The 19,874-nt window shown below is 36.0% G+C and overlaps 2 protein-coding genes across 3 annotated transcripts in view; one reads left to right on the top strand and one right to left on the bottom strand.

The window, feature by feature from the left end:
* FANCB (FA complementation group B) overlaps window positions 1-8,057 on the bottom strand; it is a 29,125-nt gene extending 21,068 nt beyond the window's left edge. The window contains exons 1-2 of the mRNA XM_069463909.1: window positions 7,974-8,057; window positions 3,600-3,719 (exon numbers count right to left, since the gene is read on the bottom strand). The gene's annotated coding sequence lies outside the window, so the exon portion shown is untranslated. The remainder of the gene's footprint in view (window positions 1-3,599; window positions 3,720-7,973) is intronic.
* A 353-nt stretch (window positions 8,058-8,410) lies between these two features.
* The window catches only part of MOSPD2 (motile sperm domain containing 2), a 46,442-nt gene continuing 34,978 nt past the window's right edge, over window positions 8,411-19,874 (top strand). Inside the window, exons 1-2 of one of the 2 annotated variants that reach the window (XM_069463107.1) lie at window positions 8,411-8,519; window positions 8,673-8,742. In XM_069463107.1, the coding sequence (XP_069319208.1) occupies window positions 8,511-8,519; window positions 8,673-8,742 (79 nt within the window). In that variant the 5' untranslated portion in view covers window positions 8,411-8,510. The remainder of the gene's footprint in view (window positions 8,520-8,672; window positions 8,743-19,874) is intronic. The other variant, XM_069463106.1, reaches the window with a different exon arrangement.

The following is a 19,874-nucleotide window of genomic DNA, read 5'->3' as shown; positions in this document are numbered from 1 at the left end:
ATTGAAAACACATGTTTCTATTAGAGCACTATTACACAGGTAGCTACGAATTTTATTAAGTAAATATCTTTAAGCTTCTTATACTATTTTGATAATGTCACACATCGAAAAAACATATCCTAAATATTATTTCTGTAGATATTTTTAAAAACATAGTTTGCTAAGAATACAAATAGCCATCAAAAAAGATAGGTGAATGTGTTAACGGCATGTATTTAAAGCTTTAGATGCTCTATCAAAAGTGGCTTCAGATATTCTTTCTGGTTCAGGGAATTTCTTAAGGGTTCTGTTTCCCTCTCTTCTGTTTCAAACCTACCAACTCTAATGTCATTTCACACTCCCTGCCTTAGCTCCTTTAAAATGACAATTCAGTTAGTTAATGGTTTACTTGTCTTAGAGCTCAGTTTCTCCTCAAATATGGTGATTCTTGAATTAGACTTCTCCCATAGCCCAGACACTTGGGCTCCTACTTCCCCGTACTCATATAGGTTCTATGACAAAAATGAAACCCCAGAAATAAAAATAAGAGATGCTATAACAAAGCTTAAAAATATCTCCATATGAGAAATAGAAATAAGCCTTACTTTACAAAAACAATGCATTTTATGATCTATTAAGTCACTATTCTTATTCAAAGTAGGAAAAATTGAGGATTAACACAACTTAATATAATGAACAGAAGAATTAAATAACAGGTATCAATCATTCATGCTTATTATATGCCAGGTACAATACATACATTATTTCATTTAATGCTTACAACTATTCTCTTAAAATAAATATTCTTATTATCCCATCTTTTGAACAAGAAAATCTTATTTTAAAGAAGGTAAAAAAATTTTCCAAGGGCCGGGCGCAGTGGCTCACGCCTGTAATCCTAGCACTCTGGGAGGCCGAGGTGGGCGGATCGTTTGAGCTCAGGAGTTCGAGACCAGCCTGAGCAAGAGCGAGACCCCATCTCTACTAAAAATAGAAAGAAAATGATATGGACAGCTAAAAATATATATAAAAAAAAAATTAGCCGGGCATGGTGGTGCATGCCTGTAGTCCCAGCTACTCGGGAGGCTGAGACAGGAGGATCGCTTGAGCTCAGGAGTTTGAGGTTGCTGTAAGCTAGGCTGATGCCACGGCACTCACTCTAGCCTGGGCAACAGAGTGAGACTCTGTCTCAAAAAAAAAAAAAAAAAAAAAAAAAAATTTTCCAAGGTTACAACACTAGTCTGCAGTTAATACCAATTGGAAATGGTGCTCAATTTGCAAGAGGGGCCTCTTGACTCCTGAGTCTACACTTTCAACCACCACACTGTTCTGACATGCATTTCATTATTCTGAACAAACTGGTTATAAGAAAAGCAACTTGAAAGAATTAGTAAAACAAAGAATAAAAAGAAACTCTATAGTGAACACATAAAAAAAGATGTTGAGCTCTCTCTATTCAGTGGCCAGTATATACTGAGTACTAGAAGCCCTAGCCAGAGCAATCAGGCAAGAGAAAGAAATAAAGGGCATTGAAATTGGAAAAGAGGAAATCAAACTGTCCCTGTTTGCAGACAACATAATCTTATATATAGAAAATCCTAAAGATTCCACCAAAAAACATTTAGAATAAACAAATTCAGTAAAGCCATAGGATACAAAATCAACATACAAAAACCAGTAGCATTTCTATATGCTAACAGTGAACTATCTGAAAAAGAAATCAATGTTATATTATTACAATAGCTACAAAAAACATAACATACCTAGGAATAAACTTAACTAAGGATGTGAAAGATCTCTACACTAAAAACTATAAAGCTGATGAAAGAAACTGAAGACCTAAACAAACAGGAAGATATCCCATGTTCATGGATTGGAAGAATATTGTTAAAATGGCCATACTACCCAAAGCAATCTACAGATTTAAAGCAATATCTATCAAAATACCAATGACTTTCTTCACAGAAGTAGAAAAATCAATCCTAAAATTCATATGGAAACACAAACAACCCCAAACGGCCAATACTGAACAAAAAGAACAAAGCTGGAAGTATCACACTATCTGACTTCAAAACATACTACAAAGTTATGGTAACCAAAACAGCATGGTAGGGGAATTAAAACAGACACATAAGCAAATGGCATAGAATAGAGAGCCCATAAATAAATCCATACACCTACAGCCAACTAATTTTCAAGAAAGGTACCAAGAGCATATGCTGGGATAAAGACAGTCTCTTCAATAAATGGTGCTTAGAAATTTGGATAGCCATATGCAGAAGAATGCCTCTCACCATATACAAAAAATCAACTCAAAATGGATTAAAGACTTAAATGTAAAACCCAAAACTATGAAACTACTAGAAGAAAACACAAGAAAAATGCTTTACAACATTGGGCTGGGCAAGGATTTTTTAAATAAGATCTCAAAGCACAGGCAACAAAAGCAAAAACAAACAGTCTGAAAAGCTTTTGCACAACAAAGGAAATAATTAACAAGAGTGAAGAGACAATGGCAACCTACAGAATGGGACAAAATCTTTGCAAACTATACATCTGACAAGGGCTTAATATCCAGAACATATAAAGAACTTAAATAACTCAACAGCAAAAACAAATATCCCAATTAAAATATTGGTGGAAAAACTTTAGACATTTCTCAAAAGACATACAAATGACCAACAGCTATATGAAAAAAACCTCAATATCACTAATCATTAGAGAAATGCAAATCAAAACCACAACGAAATACCACCTCACTCCAGTTAGAATGGCTAATTACTAAAAACACAAAAGATAACAAGTGTTGGGGAGGATGTGGAGAAAAGGGAATCCTTACACATGTTTGATGGGATTGTAACTTAATACAGCCATTATGGAAAACAGTATGGAAGTTCTTCAAAAAATCAAAAATGGAACTAGCATATGATCCAGGAATCCCATTGCTAGTATATATGAAAAAGAAATTGAATCAATATATTGAAGAGATATCTGCATGCCTATGTTTATTGCAGCACTATTTACAATAGCCAAGATATGGAATAAACTCACGTCCAATAACAAATGAATGGATAAAGAAAATGTGGTGTAAATACACAATGGAATATTATTCAGCCATAAAAATGAATGAAACCCTCTCATTTGCTACAACATGGATGGAGCTGGAGGACATCATATTAAGTGAAATAAGCCAGACAGAAAGATAAATACCATACTATCTCACTCATGTAGAATCTTAAGGGGGAAAAAAGAGGTAGCATCATAGAAGCAAAGAGTAGAACAGTGGTTATCAGAAATTGGGGAGAGGAGGCAGGAGGGAAGGATGGGGAGAGGTTGGTCAAAGGGTACAAAGTTACAATAAGATAGAAGGAATAAGTTCTGGTGTTCTTGGCACAGTAGGGTGAGGATGATTAACAGTAAGGTATAGTTTATTATAATACAAAATAGCTAGAAGTATCAGAATGTTCTCACCTCAAAGACATGATAAATGCAAGAGGTGATGGCTACATTAAATACTCCAATTTAATCATTATACAACAACATAAAATTGTATCCCATAAATACGTACAATTACAATGCATCAATAAAAATAAATAACAGAAAAAAAGTAACTGGCTTACTGGTTTATTGTTAGGCAATTAATGCAAAGGTCTGGGATAATAGGAAACACAAAGTAGTTTCAGTTTCATTAGTAAAGAAGATAGGCAGGTAAATCAAAGGTGTGGCTTTTACTTATGAAACTCATGTTTAATTTAAAGAAAACAAACATATACGTTATATTACATGAAAATGTATGAATAATAATGTATTTCAAATTTCCCACAGACATGTCAGCTTTCCTAGATTTCCAGAAAGGAAAAGCATTAAAATTATACGTTCTGAAGTAAAAATCTAAGAACTCATTATTTTTTAATACCCACTCAAAGTTTTTCAGATTTTTTTAATATTAAAAACAACCAAAAATAACCTCTGTAAGGATTTTATTAATATTAAATGTCACAACTAATGTTAAATCAGCACAATGCTGTGGCTCACACCAATAACCCATGTGTGATAGTAGTGAGGAGAATCTGATTGTTAAATGGTCAGAAATTAGGCCCCTTACATTCCGTTCTTTTAATGTTGTCACCAAGTTCTCTAAGTTAGAAACTTCTATCTTCCAACTCTCAGTTTCAGTTGCCACTACTGCATCTCTCAGACCAAGGTAAAAGCTTCTTAATTAGTCTTCCTTTAATCCCTCTTCCTTCCAATATATCAATTTATGTTACCTCAGTTAACTGTTCTAAAACACATACTTGATCCTGTCACCGTCCATCTGCTAATTCAAAAACTTGCATTTCCCTCCCCTTCTCAATAGACCTATAATCCTTAAGTTACTACCTGGACAGATAGATGCTAAATACTGTGTACTGAACCTATGAATGGTACAGAGAAAAAAGGTTGCAAACCATTGCTATAAATTTTAACATGGCATTCAAAACTGTTATATAATCCTAACCCAACCTGCTTTTAATGTGATCTCCTGCCAAAAAGCAAACTTATTCTCAGGGACTTAGACTCAAATGGGTCTAAAAACAAATGACTATTAAGTGAAAAGTTATTTTTGATTTTTAATATCATTGCAAAAATATGCACACTTTCAACATAAGTTATTTTAAACATACCACCTTTCAAGTTGAAAAAATAGATGCTATTGATGCATTAAATTATTTATGAAAATATTTTTCCTCAAACTTTCTATAATTGCAAGGCTTACTGAATTTACTGAATTTACAGATACGTGCATACCTGTCATATTTTATACCAATGCAACATCTGTTTTTAATTTCTTTTGGTTTTACTGTGTTTGCTATTCATTAGTTAGATCTACCTTACTAAAATGAATTTATTTTAACTTTTTTTCCAGCTTTATTGAGCTATAATTGCTAAGAGAGTAGATTAAGTATTCTTGCTACAACATCTATCTTAAAAGTTCTCAGCAATTTTTATTTTTAAGGATAGAAACATATCAAACTAAGGTTCAATTTAGAAGTTCTTAATCCAATATAAGCAACCCCTGATTAATCAAACCCTGATTATCAGGGCACCAGGTTGGCTATTTGACTTTTTACTTACTGCTATTACAACAGCAGCTGCAGAAGAAAACAGATAACTCAAATCAGTTAAGTTTTACCTCCTGTTGCAGCCTGGTTGGGGAGGGGGGAAGCAGAGATTTGGAAGCATGTTATTTACAAAATATATATATAAATATAATTAATTTGAGCTTTTCCTATTCTGTATTACCATACATCAAAGTTGACTGTATCTGTTTTACACATAAAATTAAAACAGGTGTGTATACTAGAAAAATGATAATACATAGGCATACGCTAACATAAATATAGCAAATTACCATCCTCATCCACTCTTCTCTACTGCTCCCCCACAATAAATATGGTGTTCCCTTTAAGCACTAATAAATTCATTTTGGTTCTATAAATTTCAGAACTCTTTAAACAAATTATTAGGGTGATATAGTAGTCCTAGAAGACTACTATATCTGTAGATGAAGTCCCAAAAATTCTGTAATAAACCCTATCAATTGTGACCAAGAGAAAGCATCTTTGGAAAAAAGATAAATTAAGATGCTCAGGCCGGGCGCGGTGGCTCACGCCTGTAATCCTAGCACTCTGGGAGGCCGAGGCGGGTGGATTGCTCAAGGTCAGGAGTTCGATACCAGCCTGAGCGAGACCCTGTCTCTACTAAAAATAGAAAGACATTATATGGACAACTAAAAATCTATATAGAAAAAATTAGCCGGGCATGGTGGCGCATGCCTGTAGTCCCAGCTACTCGGGAGGCTGAGGCAGTAGGATCGCTTAAGCCGAGGAGTCTGAGGTTGCTGTGAGCTAAGCTGACGCCACGGCACTCACTCTAGCCTGGGCAACAAAGTGAGACTCTGTCTCAACAAAAAAAAAAAAAAAAAAAAAAAAGATGCTCAACTAAAAACTGCACCTAATAATACTGAACATAATCTTATGAACATAATACTGATAGATGTTCTTTTTCCTACATAAATGACATTGTCAACCTAAGTAAATTAACGTAGCTACAAAATATGGTTACTGTTAAAACTTTTTTCTCCCTGTGTAAATAGAAGTTATTTGTTGGGGCCTATACAGAATTGATATCCCCTTTCCCAGCATTATCTAATATCCCTGAAATGTCAGCAAATGTGGGGAATGGTGACCCACTAAATTAGAGAATTAGGAAAGATTAAGTTAAAGAAGGTTTTTATGTCATACTAAGGGCTTCTAAATTTCTCCTATAAGCAATGATAAACCACTGAAAGATTTCAAAAACAGAAATCACAGGATTGTACTTCTGAATTATAAAGATCCTGGTGACAGTATTGAAGATGTGAGATGAGACTGGAAACACAGCTAACAATTAGGAGATAATTATGAGTACTTAAAAAAGAGAAGACTTGGAAGGTAATTTGACAGTAAACTGAAATGCATATATCCAGCAATTTCATTTCTAGATACAAACTCAGAGAAATAACCCCTGTACAAGGACATTGGTCTAGAATGTTCACTATGCTGTTACTTGCAATATAAAAAAAGGTAAAAACTTCAATGACAATAGGGGAAGAAATAAATATACATGGAATATCACACAATAATTAAAAGGAATTAATTAGATCTATGTATATATCATGGCTAGATTTCAAAAATAAAAGGAATAAAAAAATTAAGTTGCAGACAAATGTATACTGCATTATATTATTTATATAAATTAAAACACATAAAACAGCCTTATATATTTTCTTTTTACCTACAATGGCTACATTCCTTGAGTACTTTCTCAGGGAATAGTGCCAGGTGCTGTTTTTTTCCTCAAGGAATAGTGCCAGGTACTATTCTAAGCACTTTGGATTAATTCATTTATTCCTCACGACATCCTTATGCCATAGGCACTATTACTATCCCATTTTACAGATAGGGAAACTCAGGCAGGGAGTTTCAGTATCTTCTCAAAAGCTTACAGATAAGAAGTGACAAAGCCAGGATTCAAACTCAGGCAGTCTGGTCCAAAATAAAAAAGCAAAACTGTAAAGATTTCATGCCAAATTCCAAAGGATTGGATTCTGGACAAGGGGGCTGGTATCAGGCAACAGGAGTGGAGCCAGAGGGAGACTTTAGTTATATCTGAAATATTTTTTAAGGATGTATTCAAAAAAATTTTAAACAATGTGTTCAATTTTTTCCCATAAAAATGTAAACATATAAAAAAAGTCTCGGGCTAGGGGGAAAGATGTTAAGGTACTATGCTGAGTATGGATGATGGAAATGGGGGGACTGTTCTTAGAACTTCTTTGCAGTTTTCAGTATCTTTCAACTTTTAAAAAAGGCAATATTGTATGCACGATTTTCTTTCAGTTAATGTTTTACCTCACAAACGGTACCTTATAAATCTAAACCTTTCTCAACTTTGGCACTCGTGGCATTTTGCGCTGGATAACCAATACAGGGTGTCCTGTGCTTTGCAGAATGTTTGGCAGCGTCCCTGGTCTGCACCCACTAAAAACGAGAAGCACCCCCTTCCCTAAGTTGTGAAAATCAGAAATGTCAAGACGTTGCCAAAGGTCCCCTGGGTGGCAAGCCGCCCCCTCTGGAAAACAACTACCTTCGTTAATAAAACAAAAGAAGTTTTTCATCGTTTAATTTTATATAACTATTTGAGTTTAAAAATTTCAAAGATATTTCCCTTGTTAAGCATCTCACACTTCAAGTGCGAAGGATGTTGAAGGGATGAAGAAAGTTTCAAGCGAAATAATCCACGAATATAGCACTTCAAATCCAATTATCATTCCACAGAATTGACAGAACCAGGCCCCGGGACGCCTGCTTCCTTCTCGCTTTCTCGCAATACGGGGACAAGGGGAGCAGATCCAGCCCCGCCGCCCCCTCCGCGAAGGCCCAGAAAGGGAAGACTCGCAAGCACTAGGTTACCTCAGCTCAGCCGCCACGTCCCGGACACCGCACGCGGGTACAGAGTCCGCAGGATCCAAACCTCCCGCCAGCGCGCTGCATCCTGGGAAGCCAGAGCTGGAGGCCGCGTCCAGCGCGTAGGAGGCGGAGCATATAAGAAGAAGGTTGCCGGGGGAGGCTGAGGAGGCGGGGCCCCAGGGATTGTTGTGAAAGCGAATAGCCGGCTAGATCTCTAGGGCGGAGCTCTTCAGGGGAAGCGCCGGTGATCTCGGGGCTGGCGGGGGCGGGACCGCAGTGCGGGGGATGTCGGGCGGCGGGGCCAGAAGGAGAAGCGAATGGGACCCAGGCTGGGGGCCTGATCCCGCCTCCAGACCCAGGCGGCCTCACCCGATTGGGCAGTGGGGTGGCACTTCCGTCCGCCTTCCGGTGTCACGCGACCGCCTCCCCCTCCCGCCATCTCTACCTCCGGGCGGGACTGGCGGGTGATGAGATACTTGGGCGGCGACAGTGGAAGGGGCAACGGCAACGGCAACTGCAGTCACATCCACAACCGTGACCATGGCCGAGGTGAGGAGCTGACTGCACCGCTGCTGGCCCCTCAGGACCCGGAAGCAGCCTCTGAGGCCCGGGGGCTGTGCGCCCAGGTGCAGGTGGGCTGGGCTGAGGGAAAAGCTGGGTGGTGAGAGTAGTATTTAAGGTCCCGTCGTGTCTCCCATCTAGAATCACGCCCAGAATAAAGCCAAGCTCATCTCTGAGACCCGACGGAGGTTCGAAGCTGAGTATATAACAGGTGGGTATCACGTTCTCGGGGTTAAGGAAGGTATGCAATAAGCATCCCCAACTTTGTTGGGGTGTTTGTGAGTGTCTCTGTGGGAGGTGTCAGGAACCCTTTCGGCTCTCACGAAAATGATGTTCTGCACGTTTCAAAAGTTTTGCTTTCCATAACAAGCCATGTACGCTGTTCCAAGTGGGCATGTGGTGCGTCCGTGCTTCCTTTAAAGGGTTAATGTAAGTTAGAAGTCATTGAGTTTCTAGCGTCTCCTCTCATTTATGGAACTTGCAGGACACTTATTAGGCCCACGACATAGGTGACACTGTCCAGTCCACGGTTCCTCTGATGGCCTTTCACCAGCAACACTTGAGAAAATGAACCTGGAAACTGCCATAATACTATTGACATGTACTTGACTAGGTGTTCAAATTCTTTGGATGTTTTGCTTGGTTCAAACTCATACAACCCAGCATGCTCCCTAGAGAGTAGGCCCTCCACTGCTGAAACAAGTTATCTTTTCATTTCACACTGTATCTTGCAAAGCAGCTAATAAGTCCAGAATTGGTTGATTGGTCGAACATTCTGTGTCCAGATATCACAGGTACTTGAGTTATCAGGTTCTTAACTGATGATTTAATACTTGTACAGTATTTTTTAAAAACATACTGGATAATATATTGTAAATATGGAATTAAATAAAGATCTATATGTTGCCTACCTTAAGACTGATTCTAATCTGGTTATTGCCATTAAATAGCTTACTTGTCTATTCTGAGCCCCTGTTGCCATATCTGTGAAATGCAAATAATAAGATTAGGAAGATTAAATGAAAAAGTGTATATCAAACTGTCTAGCATGGGCTTAACATGTGGTAGGCTCTTAACGAATATTTTGCCTCCATCGTCATTTTGGTTGCTGTGAAAGGAATTAAGCTTCCACATCTTGACTTTAGTGCTCAGCAGAGGTTCCTTGCAACTTTAAACTGTCCTAGATTATACATCCAGTTGATGACCTAGAACGAATAAGGAAATCTGTTCATGCCTCCCTGCCAATTTTCGTCATATCCCTAACTTTGTACCAGAGAGTTGCAAAAGCACTTGATTCACTTTTAGCCCAGAGATCTCATCTCTAATAACGTACCGCACCTGGTTCCAGTAAAGAGATAATTCTAAAATTGCTTCCTATAGAAATGTAACTGTTATAATTACATGGTTTATAATATTTTAAGAAGTAGCTCAGAATTATACCTAGTGAGCTAGTAACTCCCCAATTGTCATTTATTTATGCCCAAGGAAGGAAGCAGAATATAGGCAGAAATTTAGCAATAGACAAGATCTTGGTTCAGCCTTCCCATTTTTAAAAAGAAGAAAAGTGAGGTTTTGAGAGATGAAGTGATACACTCAAAATCCCTAGTGTTAGTGACTAGGCCAGGGCTGGTGCTCATATCTTCCAAATTTCACTATTGTAATCTTTTAGCAACACCGCGATGTCTAATTAGATCAAGTCACTCTCCACCTTAAAACCCTTCAGTGCCTTCCCCCTACACTTAGAATAAAATCCCAGTTCTTTGGGGTGGCCTATAATGCAAGACCATGCATAATCTGGCTCTTGCCTGCTTCTCCATCCTCATCTATTACAACTTTCCTTCCGTAGTACAGATTTGACCACCGCCCAAAGTAAAAAACATATGTTGCAACCCAGTACACACGTGCACACTCACATAGCTGAAGCAAAAGTTCTTTAGAGAATACTTGTTCTGAAAACATGTAACTGATGTTTCTTCTATTTTACTTTCTTTTAAAAAATACAATGACCCACAAAATTGACATCATAATTAAAACATGACTCACAGTTTGTAAAGCATGACTAGCCACACTACCTTGTTTGTGTTCCTCAAACAGAATGAGTCTTTCCATCTTGGACCTTTCTACTTCTCTCTGCCTGGAAAGCTTTTTCCTAGGTAATGTGCATGGCTTGGTCCATTTTTTTTTCTTGTCAAGGTTTAAGTGTATTTGAGAGGCCCTCACTGATTATTAAATAGCCTCCCTGTCTTGTTTATTTTCTCTCCTTTACAACTCTTATTGTAATCTGTAATCATCTTGTTTATTTATTTATTGTTCATTTCCTCCAGTAGTATGTATATGGGTTCTGTAGCAACCTCTAGACATTGACGGTAGAGGTCTTGTGTGTCTTACCTCTGTATACTAGCCCAGTTCTCAGGACACACTAATTGAATGAATATAGCAATACTTAAATATATACATAGGAAGATTAGTCCAATTCTGTATTAAGAACGGTCCTAACTCACTACCCTCCCCCACCAAAATCTGGCAAAGAGCAGCCCTCAGAATATGTCTCATAAAGACAGGCATTATCTCAGAGAAATGCACTATATGGTGCTAAGTATAGGAAGGGTTTTGTTTTTAATTATACATACTTGGGTATGTGTGCACGTATATGTGTGGGTTATCTGCACAGCAGTTGTAAATATTCATTTAAGGACTTGCATGGGAAAGGAAAATAGAAACCTTTAAAGACTTTCTCACCTTAAAGTTTCAGTTGTTTCCTGAAATATAGCATTAGTGGTAAAAAGGTTTTTATAATTTGCCTGTGTTCTTGCTTTTGAGTTTGCTTTTAGAAATTAACTCAGTTGTTTAGAACATCTACTTTCCTTCTTTCTTTGTCTTTCACCGTTTCTATTTTCATTAGCAATATTTTGTTTCAGAAGAGGCTTAAGGCAGACTTAAGCAAACCTGATGTTTTTCCTAAAGGAAAATATTTATTATCTGCAAGTATATCATTTCAAGCACTAACTATACTTCAAAAATGCTTTTGGGGGTGAGTTCTTGGCAATTCCAAGCACATTATTGTGTCTGTAGAAATTAAGTTACCAATTATGGATAGATTTTTAGGTAGCAGAAAGAATAAAAGTCCATAGTTATGGTACTTTTTTTTCTAATTATTTCTGTGAGAAATTCCACGCTGAACCTCAAATGAGAAACATTTCCCGTTCTTTCTTCCTCTTTTTTGCACCCAAGAGAAGAGACTAATCTCTTGTGACAATAATTTATTCAGTTCCTCGAGTATTCATTATCTGCTTAATTCTGGGGAGCAGTGTGTCAGTATTCAAGAAAGAGCTAAAGGATAGAGCCCCTTCCTAAAGTACTACAATGTAGTGGAGGCATTAAAACAGAGATAACTATTAAAATTAAGGCAAATTTTATTAAGAGTAATAGTGCTAAAATATTGTCTGTAAGAGTCAAAGACAGAGAAAGAACATCTAGTTCTAGTTGGGGTGATGGTAAAAAACTTCATAGGAAAAGGTGGTGTTTCTTGTGAACTTTGGAAGATGGTGGAACTTGGTCAGATAGAGAAGGTGGTCAAAGTAGATCAAATAGTCAGAGCTAAGGCACTGAGGTCAGAAGGTTTGGGGCATGTTGGGGAAGCATTAGGAGGTCCACTATCGTAAACCCTGAGTGGGGTAAGCACACGTGGGGCACACGTGGGTAAAAACTGGGAATATAGGGTAGAGAGCCTTGGACACCAAAGTGATATGTTTGTACTTGAGTGAGTATGGAGAGCCATTGAGAGGTTTGTGGGATATGTTATCTTAGGTTTGTTATCTGGCTTTATAAGTATATGAATTCATTTAAATGAATTTTGTTCATACCAAAAAGGTCTGAAGAAATCCCCATAAGCTCGCCATGGAGAGATAGATATGTCTACTAACAGTGGATACATTGTTCCAGTCTTTTTTCTTATAAGAAAGCAAATTTAAAAGACCACTCTGTTTATAATTTTGTGTGTTACAATTTTACTGACCTCTTATGATTTCCGCATATTTATGAAGTAAGCAACATTGTATATTACCATTTAATGTTCAGTTCTATAAATAAAAAGTAGTTTTCTTCTTTTATCTTAGATAGTCCCTTTTTGGACACTTAAATTCTTTCCAGTTGTCTGTTAATACAACTTTTTGTGTGGTAGTTCAGATTATTGCCTTAATATTCATGTTTAGAATCAAATTATTGTTTTCAAGAGTGTAAATATTTTTCAGACATTTGACAATATGTGCTAAACTTCCTCCCCAGCAGTTGCACCAATATTCATTCCTGCTAGCCTGAAGGAGAGTGTTAGTTACCCATATTTAGTGTCATCATTTCTTAATTGATGGTTCTTTGGTTTAGCTTGCATTTGATTGCTAATAAATGGTAAACTTCTTTTCATATGTTTACTTCCATTTGTAGTTTAAACATTTTTTTCCATTGGTATGGGCTTTTCTTGTTTATGTCGTTTTAACTTTTTTTCATTTTTTGAATATATTCAAAATTACACATTCCTTTGTGGTTTCTTCTATTATTAATTTTCTCTCACTTAATGACTTTTTCTAGTCTTTTAACTTTTGGTTTATTATTTTTTAATTTTGAATATTGAAATTTTGTTTATGTGTAGAATATATAAAACATGAACAAAATAAACACCCATATACTCACCACTCAGCCAAAGAACTAGAACCACCCAGTACCTTGGAAGCCTCCGTAAGTACCCTCAGCCCTGCCATTCAGGAGACAGTTACTTTTCCTACATTTTCTTACTCATTCACTTACTTTTAATTAGTTTTACACCTATGATATATTCCTCACCAATACTTTATTAGATTTTGCCTCTTTCTGAACTTTATATAAAAGCTAAATATATTTTTTCATGATTTGCTTCTGTTGCTCAAGATTTGTTCATATCGTCAAATATAACTATATAGTAGTTCATAGAATGAATACACCAATTGATGGATTTGGGGTTGTTTCTAGGTTTATGTATCATGAACTGTGCTGATATGAACATTCTCATACGTGTCTGGCACACACATGCAAGAATTTCTCTACGGCAGTGGTTCTCACAGTTGGTCCAGGAAATAGGGTTCATGAGACCATATTAAGGAGTTTGGGAAGGCAAAACAATTTTCATAAAACACTAAAATATCATTTTTCTTTTTCACCATCATTCTCTCACAAGCCTACAGTGGCATTTTCCAGCAGCTACGTGGTATGTGATGATGTCATTGGTCCGATGGCTTTTAGAATATGTGTTTGTGTGTTCTCATGTTTAAATTTTTTCTTAATTTTAATACCTAACACAGTAACTACCAACAAATACCATATAAACAAAGAAAACTTTTGGGTGGTCTTCAATTATTTTTAAGAGTTTAAAAGGGGTCCTGAGACTAAAAAGTTTGAAAACTGCTGCTCTAGGGTTTGCGCCCAACAGTAAAATGGGCAGCTTGTACAATAAGCACATTATTCAGCTTTACTAGGTATTGCTGAACTGTTTCTGTCTTTGTGCATTGTGTTGCTATAAAGGAATACCTTAGGATGGGTAATTTATAAAGAAAAGAGGTTTATTTGGCTCATGGTTCTGCAGGCTATACAAGAAGCATGGTGCCAGTGTCTGCTTCTGATGAGGGCCTCAGGAAGCTTCCACTTCTGGCAGAAGGTGAAGGAGAGGAAGGGAGAGAGGAGGAGGTTCCAGGCTCTTTTCAACAACCAGGTGTTATGGGAACTAAGAGTGAGAACTCCCTCACTCCCACAAGAACTGCACAGAGCCTTTCTTTCCTGAGGGATCCACCCCCACCTCCAACTTTGGGGATCAAATTTCAACCTGAGACTTGATGGAGCCAAACAAACTATACCCAAACCAAGCAGTTTCTGAGAATGATTGTATCAGTTTTCATTTTAACCAGCAGTATTTGAGTGCCCTTGTTTTTCCACACTCTAAAATTTGATACTGTAATTTCTTTTAAATTTTTGTACATCTGATGAGGGTGTTGGGACATTTCATTGTGGTTTTAATTTCTTTGAATACCAGTGAGATTCAGCATTTTTTCATATCTTTATGGGCCATTTGGCTTCTGCTTCTGTGAAAATCACTTCTTTAGGCTCTTCTTGGCCCTTCATTCTTTCATATAAATTTTAGAATCAGCTTATTGTATTTCTGCAAAAAAAAAAAACATTTTTGTTGGGATTTTGAGTGGGATTGTGTTAAATCAGAAGGTCAATTTTATGAGTTGACATCACCGTGGTTGAGTCTTCCTATCCAAGAACCTGGTGTATATATCCATGTGCTAAAGTCTTCCTTACTGAAAGATTTATAATTTTTTCTCTGTAACAGTTAACCCATCTTTTGTTATATTTCTTCCCAGGTACTATACATGTTTTACTCTTACAGTTATTTAAATGGTATGTTTTAAAATTTATTTTCTATTTATTTGCTGGTTTATGGAAAATGCATTTTCTATTTATTTGCTAGTTTATGGAAAATGCATTTGGTTTTTTAATACTGATAGTGAATTCAGAAACCTAATTATTCTGATAATTTATCAGGGATTTCTATGTAGATAATAACATCCCCTTGAAATACTGACTTTTCTTTCTAACTTGCCAATTCTTAAATCTTTCAATGCTTTCCCTTTACTATAGTAGCGGAAACTTTTAGAACACTGTTGAATAATAGAAGCAATGATAAAAGCCTACTTACCTTATCCCTGATCGTAGAAAGATAGCTTTGAACATGTCACCATTAAGTATGATCTTTGTAGATACCCTTTATCAAAATAAGTTTTCTTCTTTTCCTGGTTTGCTAGTTTGAGGTGTTTTGTTTGTTTTGTGTTGTTCCCATCACGATTGATAGTTGAATTTTACTAAATGCAGTTTCTTAATCTGTTGTACACATTTATTGTATCTGTTGAAATTGTCATTGTTTTTTTTCCTTTAATGTATTAATATGGTAGATTATACTGATAAGGTTTTTTAAATGCTAAATTCAGTTTAATAGTTTAAGAATTTTGCTTCTGTATTGTTGAATTGGCCTGTCATTTTCCTGTCTTGTATTTTTCTTGTACAATATTGACATCAGGATTATGTAGGCTTCGTAAGTTTAGGAATATTTCCTCTTTTCTATTCCCTGAAAGATATGTTCATTGTTTAGCTCTAACCCGATTCCAAAAATTCACACCCCGTGCCAATTTATCATTGTTTTATATATCAGTGTTTGATTACTTACCACATATTTACTAATACTATGATTGACCATTTTTTCTTGAGTTTCAGATCCTGTATCTGGAATCATAGTTTCATCTAACGTATAATCTTTAGATTTCCCCTGGTGGGGAGTATTGGTGCTAAACTTTCTTAGTTTTGAAAATGTCTTTATTTTGTCCTTGTTTTTTCTAATTAAGCAATTAACTTTGAGGAATACCTTCATTTTATTAGGCTGAAGAAGACAAAGTGGTTAGAGAAGTAGGAGAACCAGGAAGCTTTAATATCGTAGACGACAAAAAAGGAGAATTTCGAGGACAGGAAGATCAGTAGCGAATGGAAGGAACCCCTGTAAGGTAAAGGGTACATATAACAGGGATGGTCCTTATTGATTACCCTCTCTAGAAACGAAGGGTGGAAGGAAAATAACATTTAAAATGTAACTATACCATTGTATAGTTTGCAAATGTGTCTAGATTACGAACCACCCAAGGTACCAGCTCGGGCTTAACTTCCGAACCACCCAAGGTACCAGCTCGGGCTTAACTTATCTTTGCATCTGCAATACCTAGATCTCTTTTGGGCTAGCATATGTTAGGTGATCACAGATTATCCCTCATGTCTAGTGAGTTATTATTATCCCCAAGCGAGGAAACCTTTAAAAGATAGAAAGATAGACACTTATATTTTCTTAAATTCTGCTCTATCTTTAACATTCTCAAGGTCACCTTTTTAAAGTTGCCATTATCAGACTAAAGAGGGAAAGATCTTAAGAGTTTATCAGATGAATGGATAAAGAAAATGTAGCATGTATACATAATGGAATACTATTCAGCCTTTAACAAAGAAGGAAATCCTGTCATTTGTGACAATTTGGGTGAACCTAGAGGACATTATGTTAAGTGAAATAAGCCAGAAACAGAAAGACAAATACTGCATGATCTCACTTAAATGTAGAATCTAAAAAAGTTGAACTCAGAGAAGTAGAAAGTAGAATGGTAGTTACCAGGGGCTCAGGGGATGGGGGGAGATTAAGGAGATATTGTTCAAAGGACAAAAAACTTCAGTCACACAGAGGGATAAATTAAGAGATCTGTTGTACAACATGGTGACTATAGTTAATAACAATGTATTGTGTACTTGAAAATTGCTAAGAGAGTAGATTTTAAGTGTTCTCACCACAAAAAAATGATAAGCATGTGAGGTAATGCATATGTTATTTAGCTTAATTTAGCCATTCCACAGTGTGTACATATGTCAAAACATCATGTTGCACACCATAAATATATATAATTTTTATTTGACTTTTAAAAAAGAGTTTATCACTTTTTGTCCGTATTACATATCTAAAACTATCAAGTCTCCACCGTGGAGAATATTAGATTGTAACTTCTTGTGAAGACTTCAGTGGTAAATTTGTGTTGGTATAGAGAATTGGTAGACCTGCTTATTTTTGAATCCTTATTAATGGTGCCTGGCAGATATTATTTTTTTCTGACTCATCTCTTTTTTTTTTTTTTATTTATCTCTTTAAGTTGTTGATACCGATTCTTCATATACCCTCATTCTGAATGTTTAGTGAGATGTACAACTTTAAAGAGTCTGTTACTAGAATACTGGCATTTCTAAAATGTCAATTTGGTTTTAGTCATCATTTGAAAAGCTTGCCCAGAAGAGTGATCTGTTTACCAAATCTGTGGCTTTTGATAGTAGAGTGCATGAATGATTTTTCATTACTGAAAACTTAATCTCTAACAAGAATTTTGGTTTGATAAGATCTCAAGGAGATTGAATAGAGTTCACAGAAATTCGTAAGGGATTTCTTCCTTCTGCAGCCATTTCACAAGAAATGAGAGAACAAAATATTTACTACATTTCAATCAAAACTATTTTAAGCTGAATTTCTTTTGGCTATAGAGATTTGGCATATATATGTGTGGAATATTTTTGATATTAGTTACTTTGTACTTACTAGTTGGGCCATGATTTAACAGAAGCTTTTCTTTTCCCATTATACGGCTATATGTTCACAACTGACACAGACATTCATAGACAATTTTAAAGTTTTTATATAGGTACTTACTCTATACCCAGATCATTGGAGGAAAAAAAATATATAAAAATGTGTAAGAAAAATAAGAGTCATGAGAAACCTCATATACATCCAATAGAACTTCCAGAAGGGAAAAAAGACAGTGCTATTAGAAGAGACTAATCTCAAATAAATTAATGTAAAGGGTTGAAAAATAAATGGAAAAAGGTATACAAAACCAGTATTAACCAAAAGTAATCCTGTGTTGGCAGTACTTTCCCTTTTTTTTTAATTTTTTTCTTTTTTGTTTTTTGTCTTTTTCTCCAAATTTTACCTCATTAGGCAGTACTTTCATTAGACAAAATATTATTGAAGGTGAAAAACATTCACACATATAAAAAGGATGCTATTAATGATTAAAAAAAAACCCTAAAAATGTATAAAACTGGGAACTTACAACATAAAAAACTACCTAATAGTATAGCTTTAAAATACTTGTAGCAAAAGCACCTAGAATTATAAGGGAAATTCAAGAAGTCCACAAACGTTGAATGATTTTAACAAAGCTTTCAGAAATATGCAGAACAAGCAGACGAGAAATCCTTAAAGATTTTAAAAGATTTTAACACTACAATGAGCAAATTTGATACATAGATATATATTTTTGTGTATGTATGAGTGTATAGACTCTCCTACATAACTAAAACAGAATATATACTTTTTGAATATATATTTGTACTTTTGGAACTTTTGCACACATTCATTGCATAATAAGTCAAAAAGGAAGTCTCAGAAAATTCCAAAAAAGCTAAATCATACAGACCATGTCCTCACACCATTAAGTAACTTTATTAAAAGTCACAATAACAAATACTTTAAAACATCAAATGTTAGGAAACTAAATAACACACCTCCAAATAACCCATGGATTAAGAACTTCTCAGTAATGTGTGTAATTCTTACTTCTGGTAAATAACTCATGGGTTAAGGAGGATATCACAATGGAAATTCCAAAATACTTAAAGCTAAATGTATCTTCTAAAAACCTACAGCAAATGTCATGTTTAATTGTGAAACTTAAGAATAATTACCATAAAGTTAGGAAGAAGGCAGTGATCTCTACTATTATTTCTATAATTCTACATTATGTAAGATAACTTAGTTATCAATATGACAAGGAAAATACAAGGTATAAGGTTTGCCAATCTTGTCAAAGGCTTATGATAGCAACACAAAGATCTCTAAACTGCCTAATAATCTAACAAAAGAAATGTAAGGCTTTTATGAGAAGATCAAGGGAAACTTTAACTTGATCAGTGACGTTCTAATTCTTTTATTTAAAAAAATATAAAGCCATTAAGTTAGTATGTGTTAATTCTGGGTCACAGCTACATAAGTATTTGTTAACATTATTTTCTGTTCTGTAAATTTTTAGCTTTTTAAAAAGGGAAGGAAAAAGACAATCTATTACTGAAGTTCTGGGTCCTCAAAGAATGCAAAGTCTACTGGAAACTAGACCTGTACATGGCTAATTATTCAGTAGCAAAGATTTAGTGTGCACCTACTGTGTGTTGGTGGGGGAGGTGGTTCCAAAGTTCTTGACTTCATGGAGCTTAGCAGAGGAAACAGCTTCAGTCTCACTGCCCTCATGTCCTCACCCATGTCTCACCAGGATCTTGCTCTTAAGGGTGTGATTTGAGGAGCTCTTCCCTCAAAATGACTGATTCTTTCTTGCTCAAGAATGTTATCATATTGGTTTTGATGAAACTGACCTCTCATTCTCCCATTTGACCAAGAGGAGCCAAGTGAAAGATTGCAGATAGTGCTCCCATGCTGGGGCCTCAAGGCAGAGTCCATAATATGCAGGCATAGACCAAGGTCCATTACATCTAAGTAGCCTGGATAACTGGCTGGTAACTGACGAGGACTTGGAAAACAGCATTGAAAGTTTAGCTTTTCTTATTAAGGTCTGCTAAGGAATTGAGCTCTTGAAGGATAGTTACCTGAAACAAAAAGCATCTACCCTCTCTCCAGTAGACCAGAGATCAGCAAAGTCTTGTTTTTGTATGGCCCTCAAGCTGAGAATG

Source organism: Eulemur rufifrons, chromosome 30 (assembly GCF_041146395.1).
Source record: "Eulemur rufifrons isolate Redbay chromosome 30, OSU_ERuf_1, whole genome shotgun sequence".
NCBI lineage: Eukaryota > Metazoa > Chordata > Mammalia > Primates > Lemuridae > Eulemur > Eulemur rufifrons.
Note: the sequence above shows the minus strand (reverse complement) of the source record. Positions and strands in the feature narration are given on the sequence as shown.